This window comes from Nansenia antarctica (assembly GCF_963989245.1).
Source record: "Nansenia antarctica genome assembly, chromosome: 12".
Taxonomy (NCBI): domain Eukaryota; kingdom Metazoa; phylum Chordata; class Actinopteri; order Argentiniformes; family Microstomatidae; genus Nansenia; species Nansenia antarctica.
This window is the reverse complement of record NC_137682.1, coordinates 14,969,844-14,986,649: the sequence shown is the minus strand read 5'-3', so window position 1 is coordinate 14,986,649 and position 16,806 is coordinate 14,969,844. Positions and strand designations below refer to the sequence as shown.

Here is a 16,806-nt window from a genome sequence, read left to right as displayed (position 1 = left end):
TGGGACCTGGGGGAGGTCTTTAGCAAATCTCAGGCCAAGGAATGACCCCCTCATAGACCCTATGACTGCGCAATCGACCTTCTGCCGGGTACTTTGCCGCCACAGGGACGTCTGTTTTCTCTTTCTCGCCTGGAGACCCTGTGACTCAATATATCGACGAGGCACTGGCCGCGGGTCATATTCGTCCATCCACCTCTCCCGCTGGCGCAGGTAGATTGATTAACATATTAATCAATCTATTTTAACTGTCTAACTAACTAGAAAGTTACAACACACAGAGCTAAGCATCTGAGTAGAAAGAGCAACAAGAGCTTTTGATATTTTTCAGTTCTTTTTTTGTGTTCAGTGAGAAAAGTCCAGTCTACCTTGGGCTTGAACAAGTGCACTGAAGTCTGGTTGAATGTCAGAGGTGGAGATGCGAAGGACAGCTGACAGGTGATCATCAGTGAGAGAGGATTTGTATCTGGATCGAAAATGGATGAGAAAGTAAATAATCCACTTCGTTTAGCATGCTAATACCCGCAATTGCCGCTTCACTTCACTACTCTTCTCCCCCCTACAGTCGGCCTGCCCTCACTGTACTCAGTGACGTAGGGGACGGGCCCGCAAGCGACGCACCGCGGGGGGGCCCCCAGCCTCTAGGGGGTCCCCTAACATTGGATACTGTGGTGGGTTGACATAATTCACCCACGGTGGGTTGGGAGTATTGTTCCGCACGGACAGTTAAGTGCGTGGTACCCGAGTTGTTTATTCAGTTCTACGTGTGTTGTTGACAATCGTTCATGTTCTTCATTAATCGTTTAGCTTTGTCATTTGATACGCCGCCTCCGACTCCCGTCTCTCGGCACTACGATACAAACTTTTTTTCCCTTTTTTTTTTTAGGCAGCGAGACACAAGACCCTGCAGAAAAATGAGCAAGCGAAAGTACCTCAGTGGTGCGCAAAAACGGCAAGAGCAATATAAAATGTAACCAAATGCAGCGAAACTTCCCAAAATGTCATATTTTCGCACAAACCGACCCAAAGCAGCTTCTGCGACTGACGCGGTAGGGATGCAATTAGCACTGGGTCAGGGACGACGTCGTGGATGCACCTGTGGCACCGCTGTGGAGGTCAGTGTTACTGCAGCAGGCTGACCCGGCCGAGTTTTCAAAACTCAAAATTATCAAAAGCTATCTGAGAAGCACCATGTCCCAGGACAGACTCTCCAGACTAGCGATTCTCAGCATTGAAAGCCAGCGCGCACGTCAAATGGATTTAACAAACATACTATGTTACATAGTGAAGGACTTCGCACAGACTAATGCCAGGAGGAGAGGACGTGTTGGGCCTCCTAAGTACTAACACTGATCTAAGCATAATACATAACAAACGTTAAGATAAAGTAATTATGTCATAAATCTGGAGGTGACTTTTGTGATGGAGCAGAGAGTGTGTGTTTGCTGTGTGGAGGGGAGCTGACTAGGAGATCTCTCTCCTCACCCCTAATGCAGCAGTGGTGCCAGGGAGACCTACACTCTCTCTCTCTGTCTCTCTCCTCTCTCTCTGTCTCACACACACACACACACACACCCACACCTGTGACACAATTACAGCACAACATCAAAGGAAACCAAATTTGACTTAGATGAAGGGAGAACGATAACACACATACACACTCATGCATGCACACAAACATGCACACGCACGCACACACACACACACACACACACACACACACACACACGCAAAAAACGTTTTCAGAAGAGCACGAGAATCAAAGAGCCTGTTACTGAGAAGTAGAGGAATTACATTAGGCTCCCCGTGGAGTGAAGAATGCAGATGTGATTAAGACCAGATGGAATAACAGCAACGCTGGTGCTCAGAGCTCAATCTGCAAACAGGAAAGTGTAACCTCAACAGGCTGCCTCTTCGCCTTAATCATTCCCAGACTCCCACTTGTTCATAGGCAGGCACGCGGGAAAGTATTTTGACTGGGGGTGCTGAGGTGCTGTCTATATACGCTACAGGGGAAAAAATGATAACGATTTCTCTCTCCCTCCCTCCCTCTCGCTGCTTGCTCGTTCGCTCACACGCACACAGTGGCATAACGACGGGCCCCAATGCACGGGCAATACTAGTTAAGCATGCACACACCCACACACTACAAAGACGTAACGTTAAATATTTTACCAACAATGTGTTGGAATTTACAGTAATTTCCACTGGGGGTGGGGGTGGCGGGACCCCTGGTCTGTGTTGGCTAGGGCTAACGTAAGCCTCAGACCTGCTAGGTCCTGCTGCTACACTGGATGGGGTAGGGTGGTGGTCTGTGGGCAAAGTGGAAGAAGGCCCTGCCCCTGCATCAGCATCTTCTTCCAGCTCCACTTCAATTGTTCTGGCTGAACTCAGAGATTCGTTTTTGCGCCAAGTTGCACCTGCACCTGATAGTTAGCTAACTCGGATGTCAAGTCCCTAGCAAGATATGACCATGTGATCACTAACATTAAAACTAACAAACACATTTTTACATTTATTACAAAAAACACATATATTTGTATTCCCAAAAGCAACAATAGTTATTATATTGTTTTAAATTATTGTTTGAATAATATTTTCATTTTTTAAATTCAGGCAGGAGGAGCTCCTTCTGCCTGCCGCTAGGGGGTGCTGCAGCACCCTCAGCACCCCCCTTCCCGCGTCCCTGTTCATAGGTGAAAGTGGGCCGGAACGGTCCGGTGCGGCGTTCCGGCAAGACTTTCTGTGCCGGAACGCCGTTGGGGGAAGAGATGCAGCTGCCTGTCAATCAAAATCCGATTGCTGCAGAGTGCAGAAGCAATCACGATTCACGATCCATAATTTCCAACAAGGAAACACATGGCTGACGTTATGTTTCGTTGCGTCTATTTTAATACCTTTGAAAAGGACATGTTAACCCGCTTTACAGTAGACCCGACGCGACGCGACGTGGTTGGGTGGGCAGCACTGGGCACTGAGACAGTCCGACCGGGATTACAGTCGCGCCGTATGGAAGCATATAGTGGACTTAATTCAAATGTTAATGCAATTTGAGATTGCATTTGTATGTTCCACTTTTGCATGCATTCTTTCAGACAATATTCAAATTCAAATGCAATTCTAATGATTTGCATTTTCATTTTCATGTACCTGATGTGCACATTCGCTGTCAATATTAAAATGATAATGCAAAGCCATTTGACATTTAATTTTCAAAGTCATGCGCTGCTTTGTAACTGACAAAACTGACAAGTTCATTCTAATGTAAAAATTACTATGCAATCCCAAAATAGCATATTCATTTGCCACTTTTGCCTGCGTTATTTGAGTCAATATTCAAATTGTAATGCAATAATGTGATACGCAATTGCATTTACATGTTCTAGTAAACACATCCGCTTTGTAGCTGACAAAATTCAAATTTTCATTCTAATGTGAAAATGACTATGCAATCCCAAAATAGCATATTCATTTGCCATTTTTGCCTGCGTTATTTGAGTCAATATTCAAATTGTAATGCAATAATGTGATTAGCAATTGCATTTATATGTTCTAGGAAACACATCCCCTCATTAGAATTGCATTTGAATTTGAATATTGTCTGAAAGAATGCATGCAAAAGTGGAACATGCAAATGCAATCTCAAATTGCATTAACATTTGAACTTAGTCCACTATATGCTTCCATAAGCAAGCCGTGTTGCCAGATTGGGCTACTTTTGGTCACACTGGACGGGTGGATTCGGCAGCTTGTAGACTGGTTGGGCTGGAAATTGTCAATTCCATCTGGCAACCCTGGTAGCAAAATATGTGCATACGTATCTGGTAGCCTACTGGTACTTTCAAATCGCATCGTATTATTATTATTATTATTATTAATAATAATAATTACAATTTACAATACAAATACAACAATTGGAGGTCCCTCAAAGAAAATTTGGGCGCACTGCGCGTGCACAACATCAACCTCCAAGGCTTGATTTTGACCCAGGAAAAACCCTGGTATGTACTGTATAACATGATAGCCATCTATGCACTGTATATAAGATGATGACCAAGGGTCTTTCTGCTGCTGACCAAGGGGTTGAGTTCACTTGATGAGGCCCAATTTTGTTTTAGACTCTGTAGGCTACTGTATTTGTTTATTAAGACTTAAGATATATTATCTGAATTTCTCTTGTTTTATCAAATGTTCCAATTATTTTCATTTCTTGTGCTGGTTTAAAATTGCAGGAAACTAGCACAAATAATTGTGTGGGAGAGAGGGGCCGCCGCTACCAAAACGTGCACAGTTTTGGGTCGCTCCACCACCAAAAACTCTCACTCCAAACTTTTGGTGAAACATGGCAGCCCTAAAGTGTTTCTAATTTCGACACCAACACCACGATGTGTGTGTTCAGGGATGCATGAAGCTGGGGGCAGGAGGAGAACAATATGAAACGATGAAGGTTGGGGTAGTAGCCTATAGTTCCTGTAAGAAACTCAAACCACTTTCACCCCTGCACTTGTTATTATATCAACCCAGTCTCAGTGCAGAACCAGCCAGCCAGTAAAAATACATTCTCTGCTATGCTCCAAAAACTCTATTTCTAGACTATCACAAGGCTTGAAGTCTGTCTTGCAACTAAAACACGTGAAAGCGAACAACATGGGAAGGGTTTAACTTGATATATCAAAGTCAAACATATGCATATACTGTATATTTAACTGTGTTTATACGCTGCAATAGTAACCGTTTCTAAAAGTATGTGCTACGGTACAGCCAGGTGTCATTTATGGTAAGCTACACTTGTTAACATGAAAAATGGAACTCGTCTAAATGTGATGTCATCTAACAGGTTTACAACATGTGTATCAATGTCCAGAGAGAGATGAAGTCCTGTATTTGAACTGCAAGTGAAAATAAATGGTACTGTCACACAGCTGTAACTGAGGCAATGGAAAACCATCCAGCAGGGAGAGAGGGAGAGAGAGAGAGAGAGAGAGAGAGAGAGAGAGAGAGAGAGAGGGAGAGAGAGAGAGGGAGAGAGAGAGAGAGAGAGAGAGAGGGAGAGGGAGAGAGAGAGAGGGCGCAGGGTAAATGCTAGAGTTGAGAACCATGCTGTGCAGCCAGACACCATACTATTCTACAACTCCCAAACACTCACACACACACACACACACACACACACACACACACACGCACACGCACACACACACGCGCACACACACACACACACACACACACACACACACACACACACACACACACACACTCCCTCTACTCTCCTCCTGCAGAGATAACTTACCGATTTCCCGTTGTAGTAATACATTAAGCCTTAAGGAGTTGCTGCCCATTCCAGGGACAGGATAGGCGCAATACATGATAGCTTCAGCAATTACACTGATGACCGGAGCAAGTGTACTGTTTCAGGGTAAGACAGCACAGCAGCACACAAGCTTTCTCCCTAGACATACATCCAACCCGTTCAAAGGGGACTAATTCTCCCAGCCTTGGCCCTCTACACATGGATCTACTCAGAGGAAACTTATGCAAAGCAGGGCTGAACCATTCTCCACTGCGCTGGGGGGTGGCTGGGCGAAGGGGAGGGGAGGGGCTGAGATGGTTCTGCCCCTTAATCTATGAATCAAATTAACTCAGGGTGGTGGGTAGCCTGTCGGTCTGTTCTTGTTGCCGTTTGTGTATGGACATGTCACACACACAGTCACACATACGGTGTCAGAATGATTCTGAGCAAACGGCCAGCGCGCTGTAGCTGATAGCTGTCCAGGCCAACCATAGGGTCTATGCTGTAGGCTTTATGCAGCCTTAAAATAAATGTACCGCTACATCCGTTTGAGTTAACCTCTGTTGCGAAAGGGCCCCCGCCGCCACCTTGCGGGTGGGCCTCGGGATTTTGCGGTACGCCACTGACTGTACTGCTATTGTTTGATTGATTGATTGAAAACTTTATTAGAAGATTTGCAGAAGTAGGTACATGAAAGTACATATTACATACAAGGTCAACTAAAAGGATAAAAACCCAAGAAAGCCACTGGCTTATTTCAATTGGGGTCCTTGATTTTCAATTCATCGTTACATGTAAGACAGACAAAAAAAAACTAGTACTATCTACAAGATAATACAGACAAATAACTATTACTATCTACAAGATAAACATACATCCATCATGGGAAGAACAATACAACAAAACATAAGGTATGTACAGCGGGTAGGACAGGTGGGGACATACACCACAGGTGGGGGCGGGGGACAAAACACAAAGTATGTACAGTGGGTAGTTCGGGTCTTTTAATCTGATTTTTGATTTAGAGGGTCCAGTTACGGATTGCAGCCTCTTGTAAATGTTTTTTGAGAGTGGTTTTGAAGGTGGGCAGTGTTTTGCACTCCTTTAAGATTATAGGAAGGGCGTTCCACATTTTTACTGCATAGTTTGCAAACGAGTTTAACCCCTTGTTTGTGGTGCAACGCGGTTGAACGTGGTTCGTGGAGCTTCCTCTGGTGTTGTATGTGTGGACGTTGTTCACTTTTTGGAAGTATGTTGTCAGGTACTTGGGTGTCTTTGTGGTGTAGCGTATCTTGAAGACCAGGCCCAGTGCAAGCTGCTGCACTCTGTCAACTACTCGTAGCCAATCAAGGCTCAAAAAATGAGCAGCGGTTAGATGTGTCCTAGGGTTGAGGCCTAGCAGAAGCCTAACCAGTTTATTTTGGGCTGTCTGGAGTCTTGTTTTATGGGCCTTTGTGGTTCTATAGTACCATGATGTTACGGCATAGTCGAAGTGACATTGAATGAGAGCTCCTGATAGGGTCCTCAGTGTGTTTTTACTGACAAGTGAGGATATCCTGTACAAGAATCTAGTTCTATGGTTCACTTTTTTGATTACTTTTGCTGCCATTTTATCTCCGGAAAGATTTGCCTCTAAGATGGAGCCCAGGTATGTAATATCCTCTTTTCTTGTGATATTAATGTTACCCACTTTTATTTTAAAATGTTCAGCCTTTCTGAGTTTAGATGGGGATCCGTATAGGATGGTTTCAGTTTTACCTAGGTGTATTGATAGTTTATTGTCAGCTAGCCAGATGCAGATTCTACTCAGTTCAGTGCTTAGCGCTTTTTCCACCTGCAATATGTCCCTGTCAGAGACCAGCAGAGCCGAGTCATCCGCGAACAGGAACAAATTGCAATCACATGCTGATGACATGTCATTCACATATATTAGGAACAGTAAAGGTCCCAATATGCTTCCTTGTGGAACGCCGCAGGTCACTGGGAGGGGGGGGGACAGTGTTCCGTTCACACTAACCACCTGTTCCCTCCCCTCTAAGTAGGATTGCATCCAGCTCACCGATGTTCTATCGAACCCAATTGCTTTCAGTTTATCTAACAATATGTGGTGATCTACTGTGTCGAAGGCCTTCTGGAGGTCCAGCATGACCATGCCGCAGTACTTGCCCGAGTCCACCTCATGGTTGATGTGGTCGTTCAAATAGAGAAGGCATGTGTCAGTGGAATGGGATGTTCTGAATCCTGATTGAAATTCATACATCAGATTTTTTTCGGTAAGGTACCTATCAACCTGTTCATAAACAATTTTTTCCATAAGTTTCGAGATGGAATTAAGAATAGAAACAGGTCGGTAGTTGCCTGGGTCTAATTTGCTTCCTTTTTTATACAGTGGGGTTACCCTTGCTATTTTAAAGTCAAGGGGGACGTGTCCCTGTTTGATGGAGAGGTTTATTATGTGGGTGATGATTGGGGTAATGGAGGCAGCTGAGTCTTTTAGAAATCTGGCTGGAATATTGTCATGGCCCGTGGCCTTTTCTGAGTGTAGAGCGCCCAGCTTTTTAAACACCTCATCGTTTGACACCATGGAGAGTTTAAAATCATCTTTGCGTACACCCAGTTTATTGTAGAACGCACGGATGTGCTCTACACCATAACGCCCTGAGTGGGGTGGTAGATTGTTAACTAATTTAGTGGCTATGGTTGTAAAGAAAGTGTTTAAGCACTTAGCCACACTACTGTACTGCTACGCCCTGTCATTGGTCAAAAGTCAGCCTGGGCTGAATTAATTTAGCCCAAATTTTCGGGAAATCAAGGCGGCGCCAACACACCTGTCAATCACGATGTGACAACAATGATTGGAAGATGATGCTAGGAGTTTGGGCTGTAAAAATCAGCCCATTTAGATATATCCAGAGTTTTTTGTGACTATTCGGTGCTGTTGCTGCTCTAGGTTCCACCAAAATCAAAGGTTTAACAATTGTTATCTATGAATTCTTATTATAAATATATTTTTATATTTCTTTAATTTAATAACTTATTGTAAAAGATAGGGGGGGCTTAGCCCTGCTAGCCCATTGATACCAGCCGTCCCTGCAGTGTGTCATCTCACCCGGCTTTCCTCTGATATTTGGGTGACTGGCCAGACGCACCTTCTTAAGGTGGACTTTGGCGCCATCTAGAGGGAACCAATAGCTATAGCTTAATCTTCTCAAGGTTGTTAATTATCAATTTCTCCGTTTACACATGAATCGCCTCGAATCTCCTAAAATCACTACGAACCATTCACCAAAGCTTAGTCAACAAGGCCAACAGTAGCCTACTTTCGTAAATGCCGCATCAGTAGGCCTATGGCAAGACGTTTCAAGTTTTCGTTAAAATTGCCCCAGTGGTGTCGGAAATAAAGTGTAGGCTATAGCATACGAATGAACATAAGTATGTGACAGCCTACGAACAGACAGAGACCGATCCCCTCAGATTTAACCTTGGGGGACAACAAACGGGCAATATTTCGGTCGGTTTATGCAGCCTATTGGAACAGCGCTGGAAGACTGACTTCGGGCCATCACATCATTAGGCTACGCTTTACAATCATTTACAGGAATTTATAAGCGCCGCTCGGGTGAATTGGTTTCATGATCTTTCATCCCATATAATATAATATCTGTTCTCTCATCACAACAGTCACCAGACGGTGATGATCGTTATCGATTTGAGGGAGAGGGTACTTCTTGCATACTAGGATAGTGGTGGGCCATTTGCACCTGCGCTCATTTCTTTATTTCCCCTGTCTGTCACAGTATTTTAGTCCCCTACAGCCAACGACCCCTCGACGAGCGGTAGAAACCATTGACAGATTTGCACCCATTCATTTGAAAGAGAGTCTTTAGAGATAGGAGGTTACAAGGTCAGTAGACACTAGACAGGGTCTTTGTTTTGTTTGTTATTTAAAATATGTTCGCTCGGATGCATACTATAGCCATCTGAATTCCTGTGAACATGGATATGCGTGCATTCGTCTGCAAGTAAATGCCGCAACGGTGTCCTAAGTAGCCTACATAATATATTATAATATAATGTTCTGCAAGAATGTGGCTGCAACTACGCCTGGATTAGTTTACGTTACTATCAATGTGAAGTGATGCCTTATCACTAAAACCTGTGTTTTTCATTTGACATGTCGTCTCAAATGGTGCCATCTTGGCTTTAGTAGGCTTGTCAAAGTCAAACATAACCTCACGTGACTATCTAGTCAAAATTAATATTTATAACGTGGTTATCTCCGTTATCACCGCGGCATAAGAACAGCTGCAGCGCGTCGTATTGCGGCTCTGTACCTAAACATAATCGTTTTTAAATTCGTGGTCTTACCTAAGCAATTCCCGGTGTAGCTCTACTTGAGTTCCATTTTCATTAACATTCAAGTTAAATCCTGGGTTTTCCGTAAAACAGGAGTTTTATTTGACATGTGCCGTCTTGGCTTTAGTAGCCTAGGCTTGTCAAAGTCAAACATAACGTCACCTGGGTTATCGCCTAAGTGATGATGTGTTGTACCTGATGATACCTATTGCATTCAGTTTTGATGTGTTTGCATCCTTTCCATTTGTATCGTTAGAAGTTGTACAACACAACAATGTCACTTTATCCGTCATTGGAGGACATGAAAGTGGATCAATTTATACAGGTAAGAGTTGCATTTGAATTAATTTCAGATTTTCATTACTGCAAAATGCAAATATAGCCTTGAGTTTGTAATTGAGAAGTGTTAAGGCAGGGTTGTCAAATAATTTCATCCCGGGCCACATCAGCATTGTGGGCTGGTTGTAACTGTAAGCCTATATAAATCTACTCTTTACCATATTACATAATTCCCTCTGAATTTGATTATTATTGGTTTCAGTAATAACTTAATTAATAAGCTCTGAAAGCAGAAGTCTAGGAAGGATAATGGCAAGCAGACATTCAAGTGTACAACTATTGTACTATTTATTTTAAAAATTAGATTTGTAACAATTTGCTTGTGTGTTGATATGTATGCACATAGACACAAAAATACTGTATGTGATTAAGAAAGCCTCATTATTACTCATCCATCAAAAATCAACATTTTGTGTGATAATAAAGTTGTTGTTTTTTTTACCATCACTCAAACATTAATTTGGAGGAATGGCTTTGATCATAATAAACATGTGGCTGCACGAACACACACAGACACACACACACACACACACACACACACACACACACACACACACACACACACACACACACAGCACAACCATTAGAATGCATGCATATTACATTGTTCCTATTCTTGTTTTCCTTTAAATTTTGAGTTGATTGTGATTTATAAAGTGAAACCGGCGTTGGACGTGCGTATACACTGTGTTGTAAAACTGAATATTTGTGTGTGTAAATGTTCTGGCTTTTGTACGTACGCAACCTTTTCATGTCAATCCTATGCACAGTTTTATAAATGAGGCCCCTGGAGTTTTGACAACGTGACAGCAAAAATACATCAGTTGCTTGATGGATAATTATAACGTTCAAATCTATTCTGTCTGCCAGGTTCAAAGTGCTTATTCAGCTAGTCCAACCAAGATGGATGCCCTGCCAGACTCTTCCCATCCAAACCCTGTGGAAGATGAGAAGGGTAACAAAGGCTTACTACCCTGTACAAGCAATAGATCATGTGACATTTTACCTTTGCTTTGATATTTTGTCCACTGTTAAGATTCTCCTCACACTTGCTCTGCCATCTTTGGACTCAAATGTATCTGTTATGCTGCTCATATTGCAAATAGGAAGTGCTGATTGCTTTTTGTTGCATTATGTCTCTAATTTGATTCTACGGCTGTTTGTATTGATCTTGTAGGGCTCTATCCCAAACTTTACCCTGCGCTGTCAGAATTCATGGGGCTGAACCTCAGTGAAGATGCAATTGGCCAGGCTCTTTCTGTAGTGCCTGTGGGGGACCATTCTAGGGTAATCACTCTACTGACCAAGGGAATCACTTCCTGGGGAAGTAGTTGGCCTATAATTAGTATATTAGTTGGCCTATATATATTATAATCAGTCTCTTTGTAAAGGTTACTCTAGTATAAATTATTTATTTTGCATGTTTCATACAAGAGATATACGGTTTATATAAGCATTACAGTTATAGAAGTTCAAACAATAAAAACAAAGATCAAGAGATGCCTGTAAGGACTATGCAATACCGTATAGTTATTGATCATGCAGTTGGCATCAAGCAAGCATCAAAGACAGTGCAGTTACTCCTAGACCATTTCAGAAGAATCAACATTTTGCAGTTTTCATGCAAGTAGCCATAGTTTACCAAAAACAATTTGTAGTTGATAGGGTATTGATGAATAATGATGTATTGGATATGTGTTATTTGCACAGGCAGTGGTTCCCAGGCCATCCTCACTAAGTTACATGAGCGCTCCTATCACAGGGAACAACTGTGGTGTGCGCAGAGCTGAGATCCATCAGGGCATCAGGGAGGTTGTGCTTTGCAAGGACGGCGAGGGCAAGGTTGGACTGCGCCTCAAATCTGTGGACAATGTAAGATGCAGACACTTCTAGGGTTGGGCAATATTTTCCTGGTAAGATACCATGATATACAGTAATACCCCTGTATGTGGTCATTTTCACAGGTAGCCAATATTGTATTCAGGTTCCAGGTTTCTTGGTCAAACGATTTTACCTTAAACCTGAAACCAGGGCCTATAGTTTGTATGCGGTGACTTTGTTTGTTTATGTTTGTTAAATCTTTCAGCTATTCTTAATTATTATTGTCATAATAATGGGTGGTGATGGTGGGTGGTGATGGTAATGTGAACTGTGTCACTATTAAATATATTAAATATTACCATCATTGTGTAATGCTAGAGACTGTAGATCCCCATAGGTTGTCGTTCCATAGAATAATTTTAAAGACTCTGGAACGATCAAGAACAGCACAGATACATACAAAACTGTGAAGCATCCCTTTAATAGGATACAATGGATTTTAGATAGAACAAAAAAAGGGACACACACACACACACATCCAATGACACAAAGAAAAAAGACCTGATAACCAAAGGGTTGAAATGTTGTTGTAATAAACATACAGGAGGAGCATACAGTCCTGTTTTCTTTGTTGTACAATGTGTTTCAACCATATTCAAATGTCACCTTGTTGTTGACTGTGGTGTTTCTTGGCAGGGCGTGTTTGTTCAGTTGGTACAGGCGAACACTGCCGCAGCACTAGGAGGCTTGCGCTTCGGAGACCAGGTGCTTCAGATTAATGGGGAGACTTGTGCAGGGTGGAGCACAGACAAGGCCCACAAATTTCTGATGAACGCCGGTGCAGAGAGGATAGCCATTGTTGTGCGGGACAGGTGAGCTCCCTGGTCATTCATAATGCAACCAAGGCTACAGTTACCAGTGAATTATTCATGTGTTTATGCCAGGCTTTGAACTGAGGGGTATATTCACAAAGGTGGCTCTACCTTTTAGCCAAACGACTAGTACTATGACAACCTGCTTAACCAGGTTGGAACTCCATAGTTCCAATGGAACTAAGTCAAGTGATCATATGTAACACTGGTTTCTGACCAATCGGACACATCTCGAACATCGATGTCAATGCTTGGATAGAAAGGGAATCTTTTAATGCTAGAGTTTTTTCAAGACAAGCACAATAAGATTCCATTCAGGCCTAGGCTACACGACGGCAAAACGCAGACGAAGCGCAATTTCGATCTCTGGCCACACAAGCGTTTTCTCATTGTCGCGCAAAAGAATCTCTGGCCACATGGAACCGCGTATTCAGGTACACCGGGCATGCGCGTACTGGTAGACCCAGAAAATGGTTCAAATATACCGTAATTGAGACAGTACTGTAAAATAATAGAACTTCATAAATCTTCATTCATTCGGTAGTATTGTCAACTCCCAATCAATCTCCTCTCCATTTACATTACGTCTGCATCCAAGATATGGCATGTATACGTTATTCATCTGTGTAAAGTTAGGTTGTATAAAAAGAGCTGATGCATAATAAACTTTATGATAATGGCTGGTTTATCAAGTGTAGGCTATTTATAGCAAGACTTGCGCTGAATGGTTGGGTCGCACGCAATGCGCATACCTTCCTTGATTCTTTTTCAAGCTGATATCTACATACTGGACCTTTAATCATCTTTATGTGAGCGTTATCGGAGGCTATTAAAATGTTTAGTATTATTGTTATATCGCATAAGTACTTAACATAGTCAGCAATCAAGAGCCATGCCTTGAGAGCTTTGGCTGCAGCAGTTGTGTGGCTTTGTAGTCCTCATAAGACATTATGATGAGATGCTTCTCTTCTAAGATAAAAGCCCTCCTTTGCCTGAGACTCTTTTTTTCTCTCCATGGAGATCATGAAATCAGTGTTCTACATGCCTGGCTTTTGTGTCGGGACGTAAGCTTTAATGTTCAAATCTGAGACTAATTTAGCTGTGGGGCTTGTATCAGGATCTGCCTTTGTGGAAGTCTGAGCTGGAACATGACAATAAATGAAGCCCGCTAACTTTGGATTATATTGAATATTTGTGACATACCCCTTTGGTCCCAAGTATGTTCCCTTTAAACAGATGAAGATGCAGTGCTCTAAATCACTTTATCTAGAAGAAATACATTGTGATGCTATAGCTATAAGATGCTATAACTCTGTTCTTTTCATCTCTCTCCCACCCTCAGACCATTTGAGCGCACAATCACATTGCATAAAGACATCAACGGGCAACTGGGCTTCATCTTCAAGAAGGGGAAAATCACTTCGATTGTGATGGACAGTTCTGCCGCCCGCAACGGTCTCCTTACAGATCACCACATTTGTGAAGTAAACGGGCAGAATGTTATTGGAATGAAGGTAGCTGAGTTGTCCTGATGCATCTGTGGTTTCAGTACATAAAGTGTATGAAACCAATCATGGAAAGATAGTGAAGTGAACTAGTGAAGTTGATATAAACAATAACAAAGGTGAAGGCTTAGCTATTATATTTGTCTTGTTGAATACATTATGTATTCATAATGAACAGCCTGTTTGTGTTCTCCTGTCCTGATATTCTTCACTCCTTGGATTCTGTTTATTTCAGGATCCCCAGATTACTGACATTCTGAATTCCTCTGGTGGAGTGATCACATTCACTGTTATGCCCACTATAATATTTGAGCACATGATGAAAAAGTAAGTAAAATGCATTGAAATATACAGTATATTCCATATTATATATAGAGATGGCTATGGGGAATGAGTAATATGAGGCTATGTATGACACTACCATCCTCAGAGAAATTGGAGAAGACAAAATCACTAATATGCTGCCCATCTCTTTCTCTCTAGAATGTCTTCCAGCATTATGAGGAGCCTAATGGATCACTCTATCCCTGAGGTGTAAGGCTGGCAGCAGTGTCACAGGACATGAAGAGGTGTAGCAATAATGTGATGTGAATATAGAAAAGACACAGTAATGAGAGTTAATTAATGAACATAAAGTAATGTAGTAGTTCACATTTTCTAATGAGTTACAAATACATTAACAAAGTACTGACAGTGCCTACAGTACCGTATATAGAAAGTCTGCCCCCCCTTTCAAAATGTTAATCTTGTGTTGCACAAGAGCCTGGATTCGAAATACATAACATTTTCTTTCTTCACTGATCTATACAGCCTACTGGACATTCATACATGTAAATTAATGTGCCCTTATTTTAAAGTATTACGATAGTTCAGCTCAGTAGTGCAACCCCTGATCTTAATGCTGTGTTGTGCTTCTGATCCCACACTATCATATCGGCATCCTTATTCCTTACAAATGTACACTTATTTAATCTCACACACACGCACACACTTTATTTTAGATAGTAGTACAGTACTGACTAAGTACCAGTTAGTTACCAATTGTGCTGAATTTATTGAGGTTGGTGGCATAGTATATAAAATAAAAGATTGCCTACTCTTCCTATGCAAAGAGAAAGGGGAGTTGCTGTGTATAGTTATCTTTCTTTTTGGTTCAAACTAAACAGAAAGTACATTACTTCAGATGTCCATACAGGTTGCCAGATAGAAATCCTTTTTGCTTATCTCACAAACTCTGTTTCCTGTTTTGATTTAAATGGGCCCTAATTGAAAGACCCATTTCTCCATCACAAGATAAGAGAATGTCTGAACTATCAAGTTTAGTTTGTATGATACACATTTCTACGTTTTTCCTGTTTGTTTTTCAGTTCATGTGATATACTGTATTGTATAAGAAAATAGCTACGTACCGTATACAGGAAGTTACAGTTTTTTTTACGATTGATAAGTTGCAGTGTTCAAAACTGAAGTCACATTGTCAAAACTCTTCATACAGTCTGCATTACTAACATGCATCTTGGCCAAACACTTCATACATGTCTCAAAAGAAGCTTGTTCAACCATACACTGGCAACAATGTTCACTCAGAAAGCATACACAGTCATTCATAACACTCTGACCTACAAAACACTAACAACAGGGAGCATTACATAGCTTGAATGATTTTCACAATAATTAATATTTCATTATAAGAATGGTTTGATTTATAGTAATCATAGACAGAATAGTTGACTGTACAACTGTAAAGTATTAGGCAACAAGAATTAATCAGAAACGCTGCAATTTGCTTCTGTCCTTTAGTGTATTTTTTTTTCAGTATCTTTGCAGAAAGTAAGTTATGGTATTTACTTCAAAGTACACTACATTTATATGTGCAAAATGAAAAGTGGAAAATAAAGTGGAAAGTTCAACCCCCCCCCCCCCCCCCCCCCATCCAAAAAAGAAATTCCAGGGCTACAATAAAATAGCAATCACACAAAAAATTCTCACTCCTGAGGGTTTTGGTCCACCCTCTGGTCTGCATCTGGTCACATCTAATGTCTTCCCTGTCAATGCATCTAGTCTGTTTCATTTCATTGTACCGGTATATATTCTGCTAATATTTTCTAGACATTTCAGCATGATTACTGCAAAAATGCACCAAATCACCCTGTTTTGAATGTGTTCTTCACAGTTTTGAACACAGTGTGTTAACATTGGAAAAATGCAGGTGGTGGAGTTTGAATGAGAGAAGAGTTCATGGATTTTGGAGAACATGGTCATTGTGTGAAAGCAATGTAAAAATTAGTCACAGTTTTGTCCACATGGACTGTTTCACTGACTGTATGAAGAGTTTTGACAATGTGACTTAAGTTTTGAACACTGCGACTTAGCAATCGTAAACAACTGTAACATCATTGGGTGCCTGAAGGATTGTGGACATCTGTACCATGAGATGTTGCTCAAACAATTCCTGCAAAGAATGTAGTGCTCCAATAAAGATCATTATCATCATTATCAACATGTCATCTCTGCTCCGTTGAAACTTTAAGAACAGAAAACATGTTGGGAGTTGTGGTGTCATGCTAAAGGCTGAGTAGAGTAGAGTATAGTAGTCAAGTCAAGTCAAGTCTATTGGTTATATGCACAG

The 16,806-nt window shown here is 41.7% G+C and overlaps 1 protein-coding gene across 1 annotated transcript; it reads left to right on the top strand.

Annotated features, from left to right (window-relative positions):
* Positions 1–11,164: 11,164 nt before the first annotated feature.
* Positions 11,165–14,715, top strand: sdcbp (syndecan binding protein (syntenin); the record flags this gene model as incomplete). The annotated part of the gene is made up of 6 exons (XM_080543340.1): positions 11,165–11,266; positions 11,690–11,851; positions 12,497–12,672; positions 14,015–14,186; positions 14,413–14,504; positions 14,661–14,715. Exons 1-6 carry the CDS (start codon positions 11,195–11,197, stop codon positions 14,713–14,715), a joined length of 729 nt encoding a protein of 242 aa, XP_080399466.1. The 5' UTR covers positions 11,165–11,194.
* Between the last annotated feature and the right edge of the window lie 2,091 nt (positions 14,716–16,806).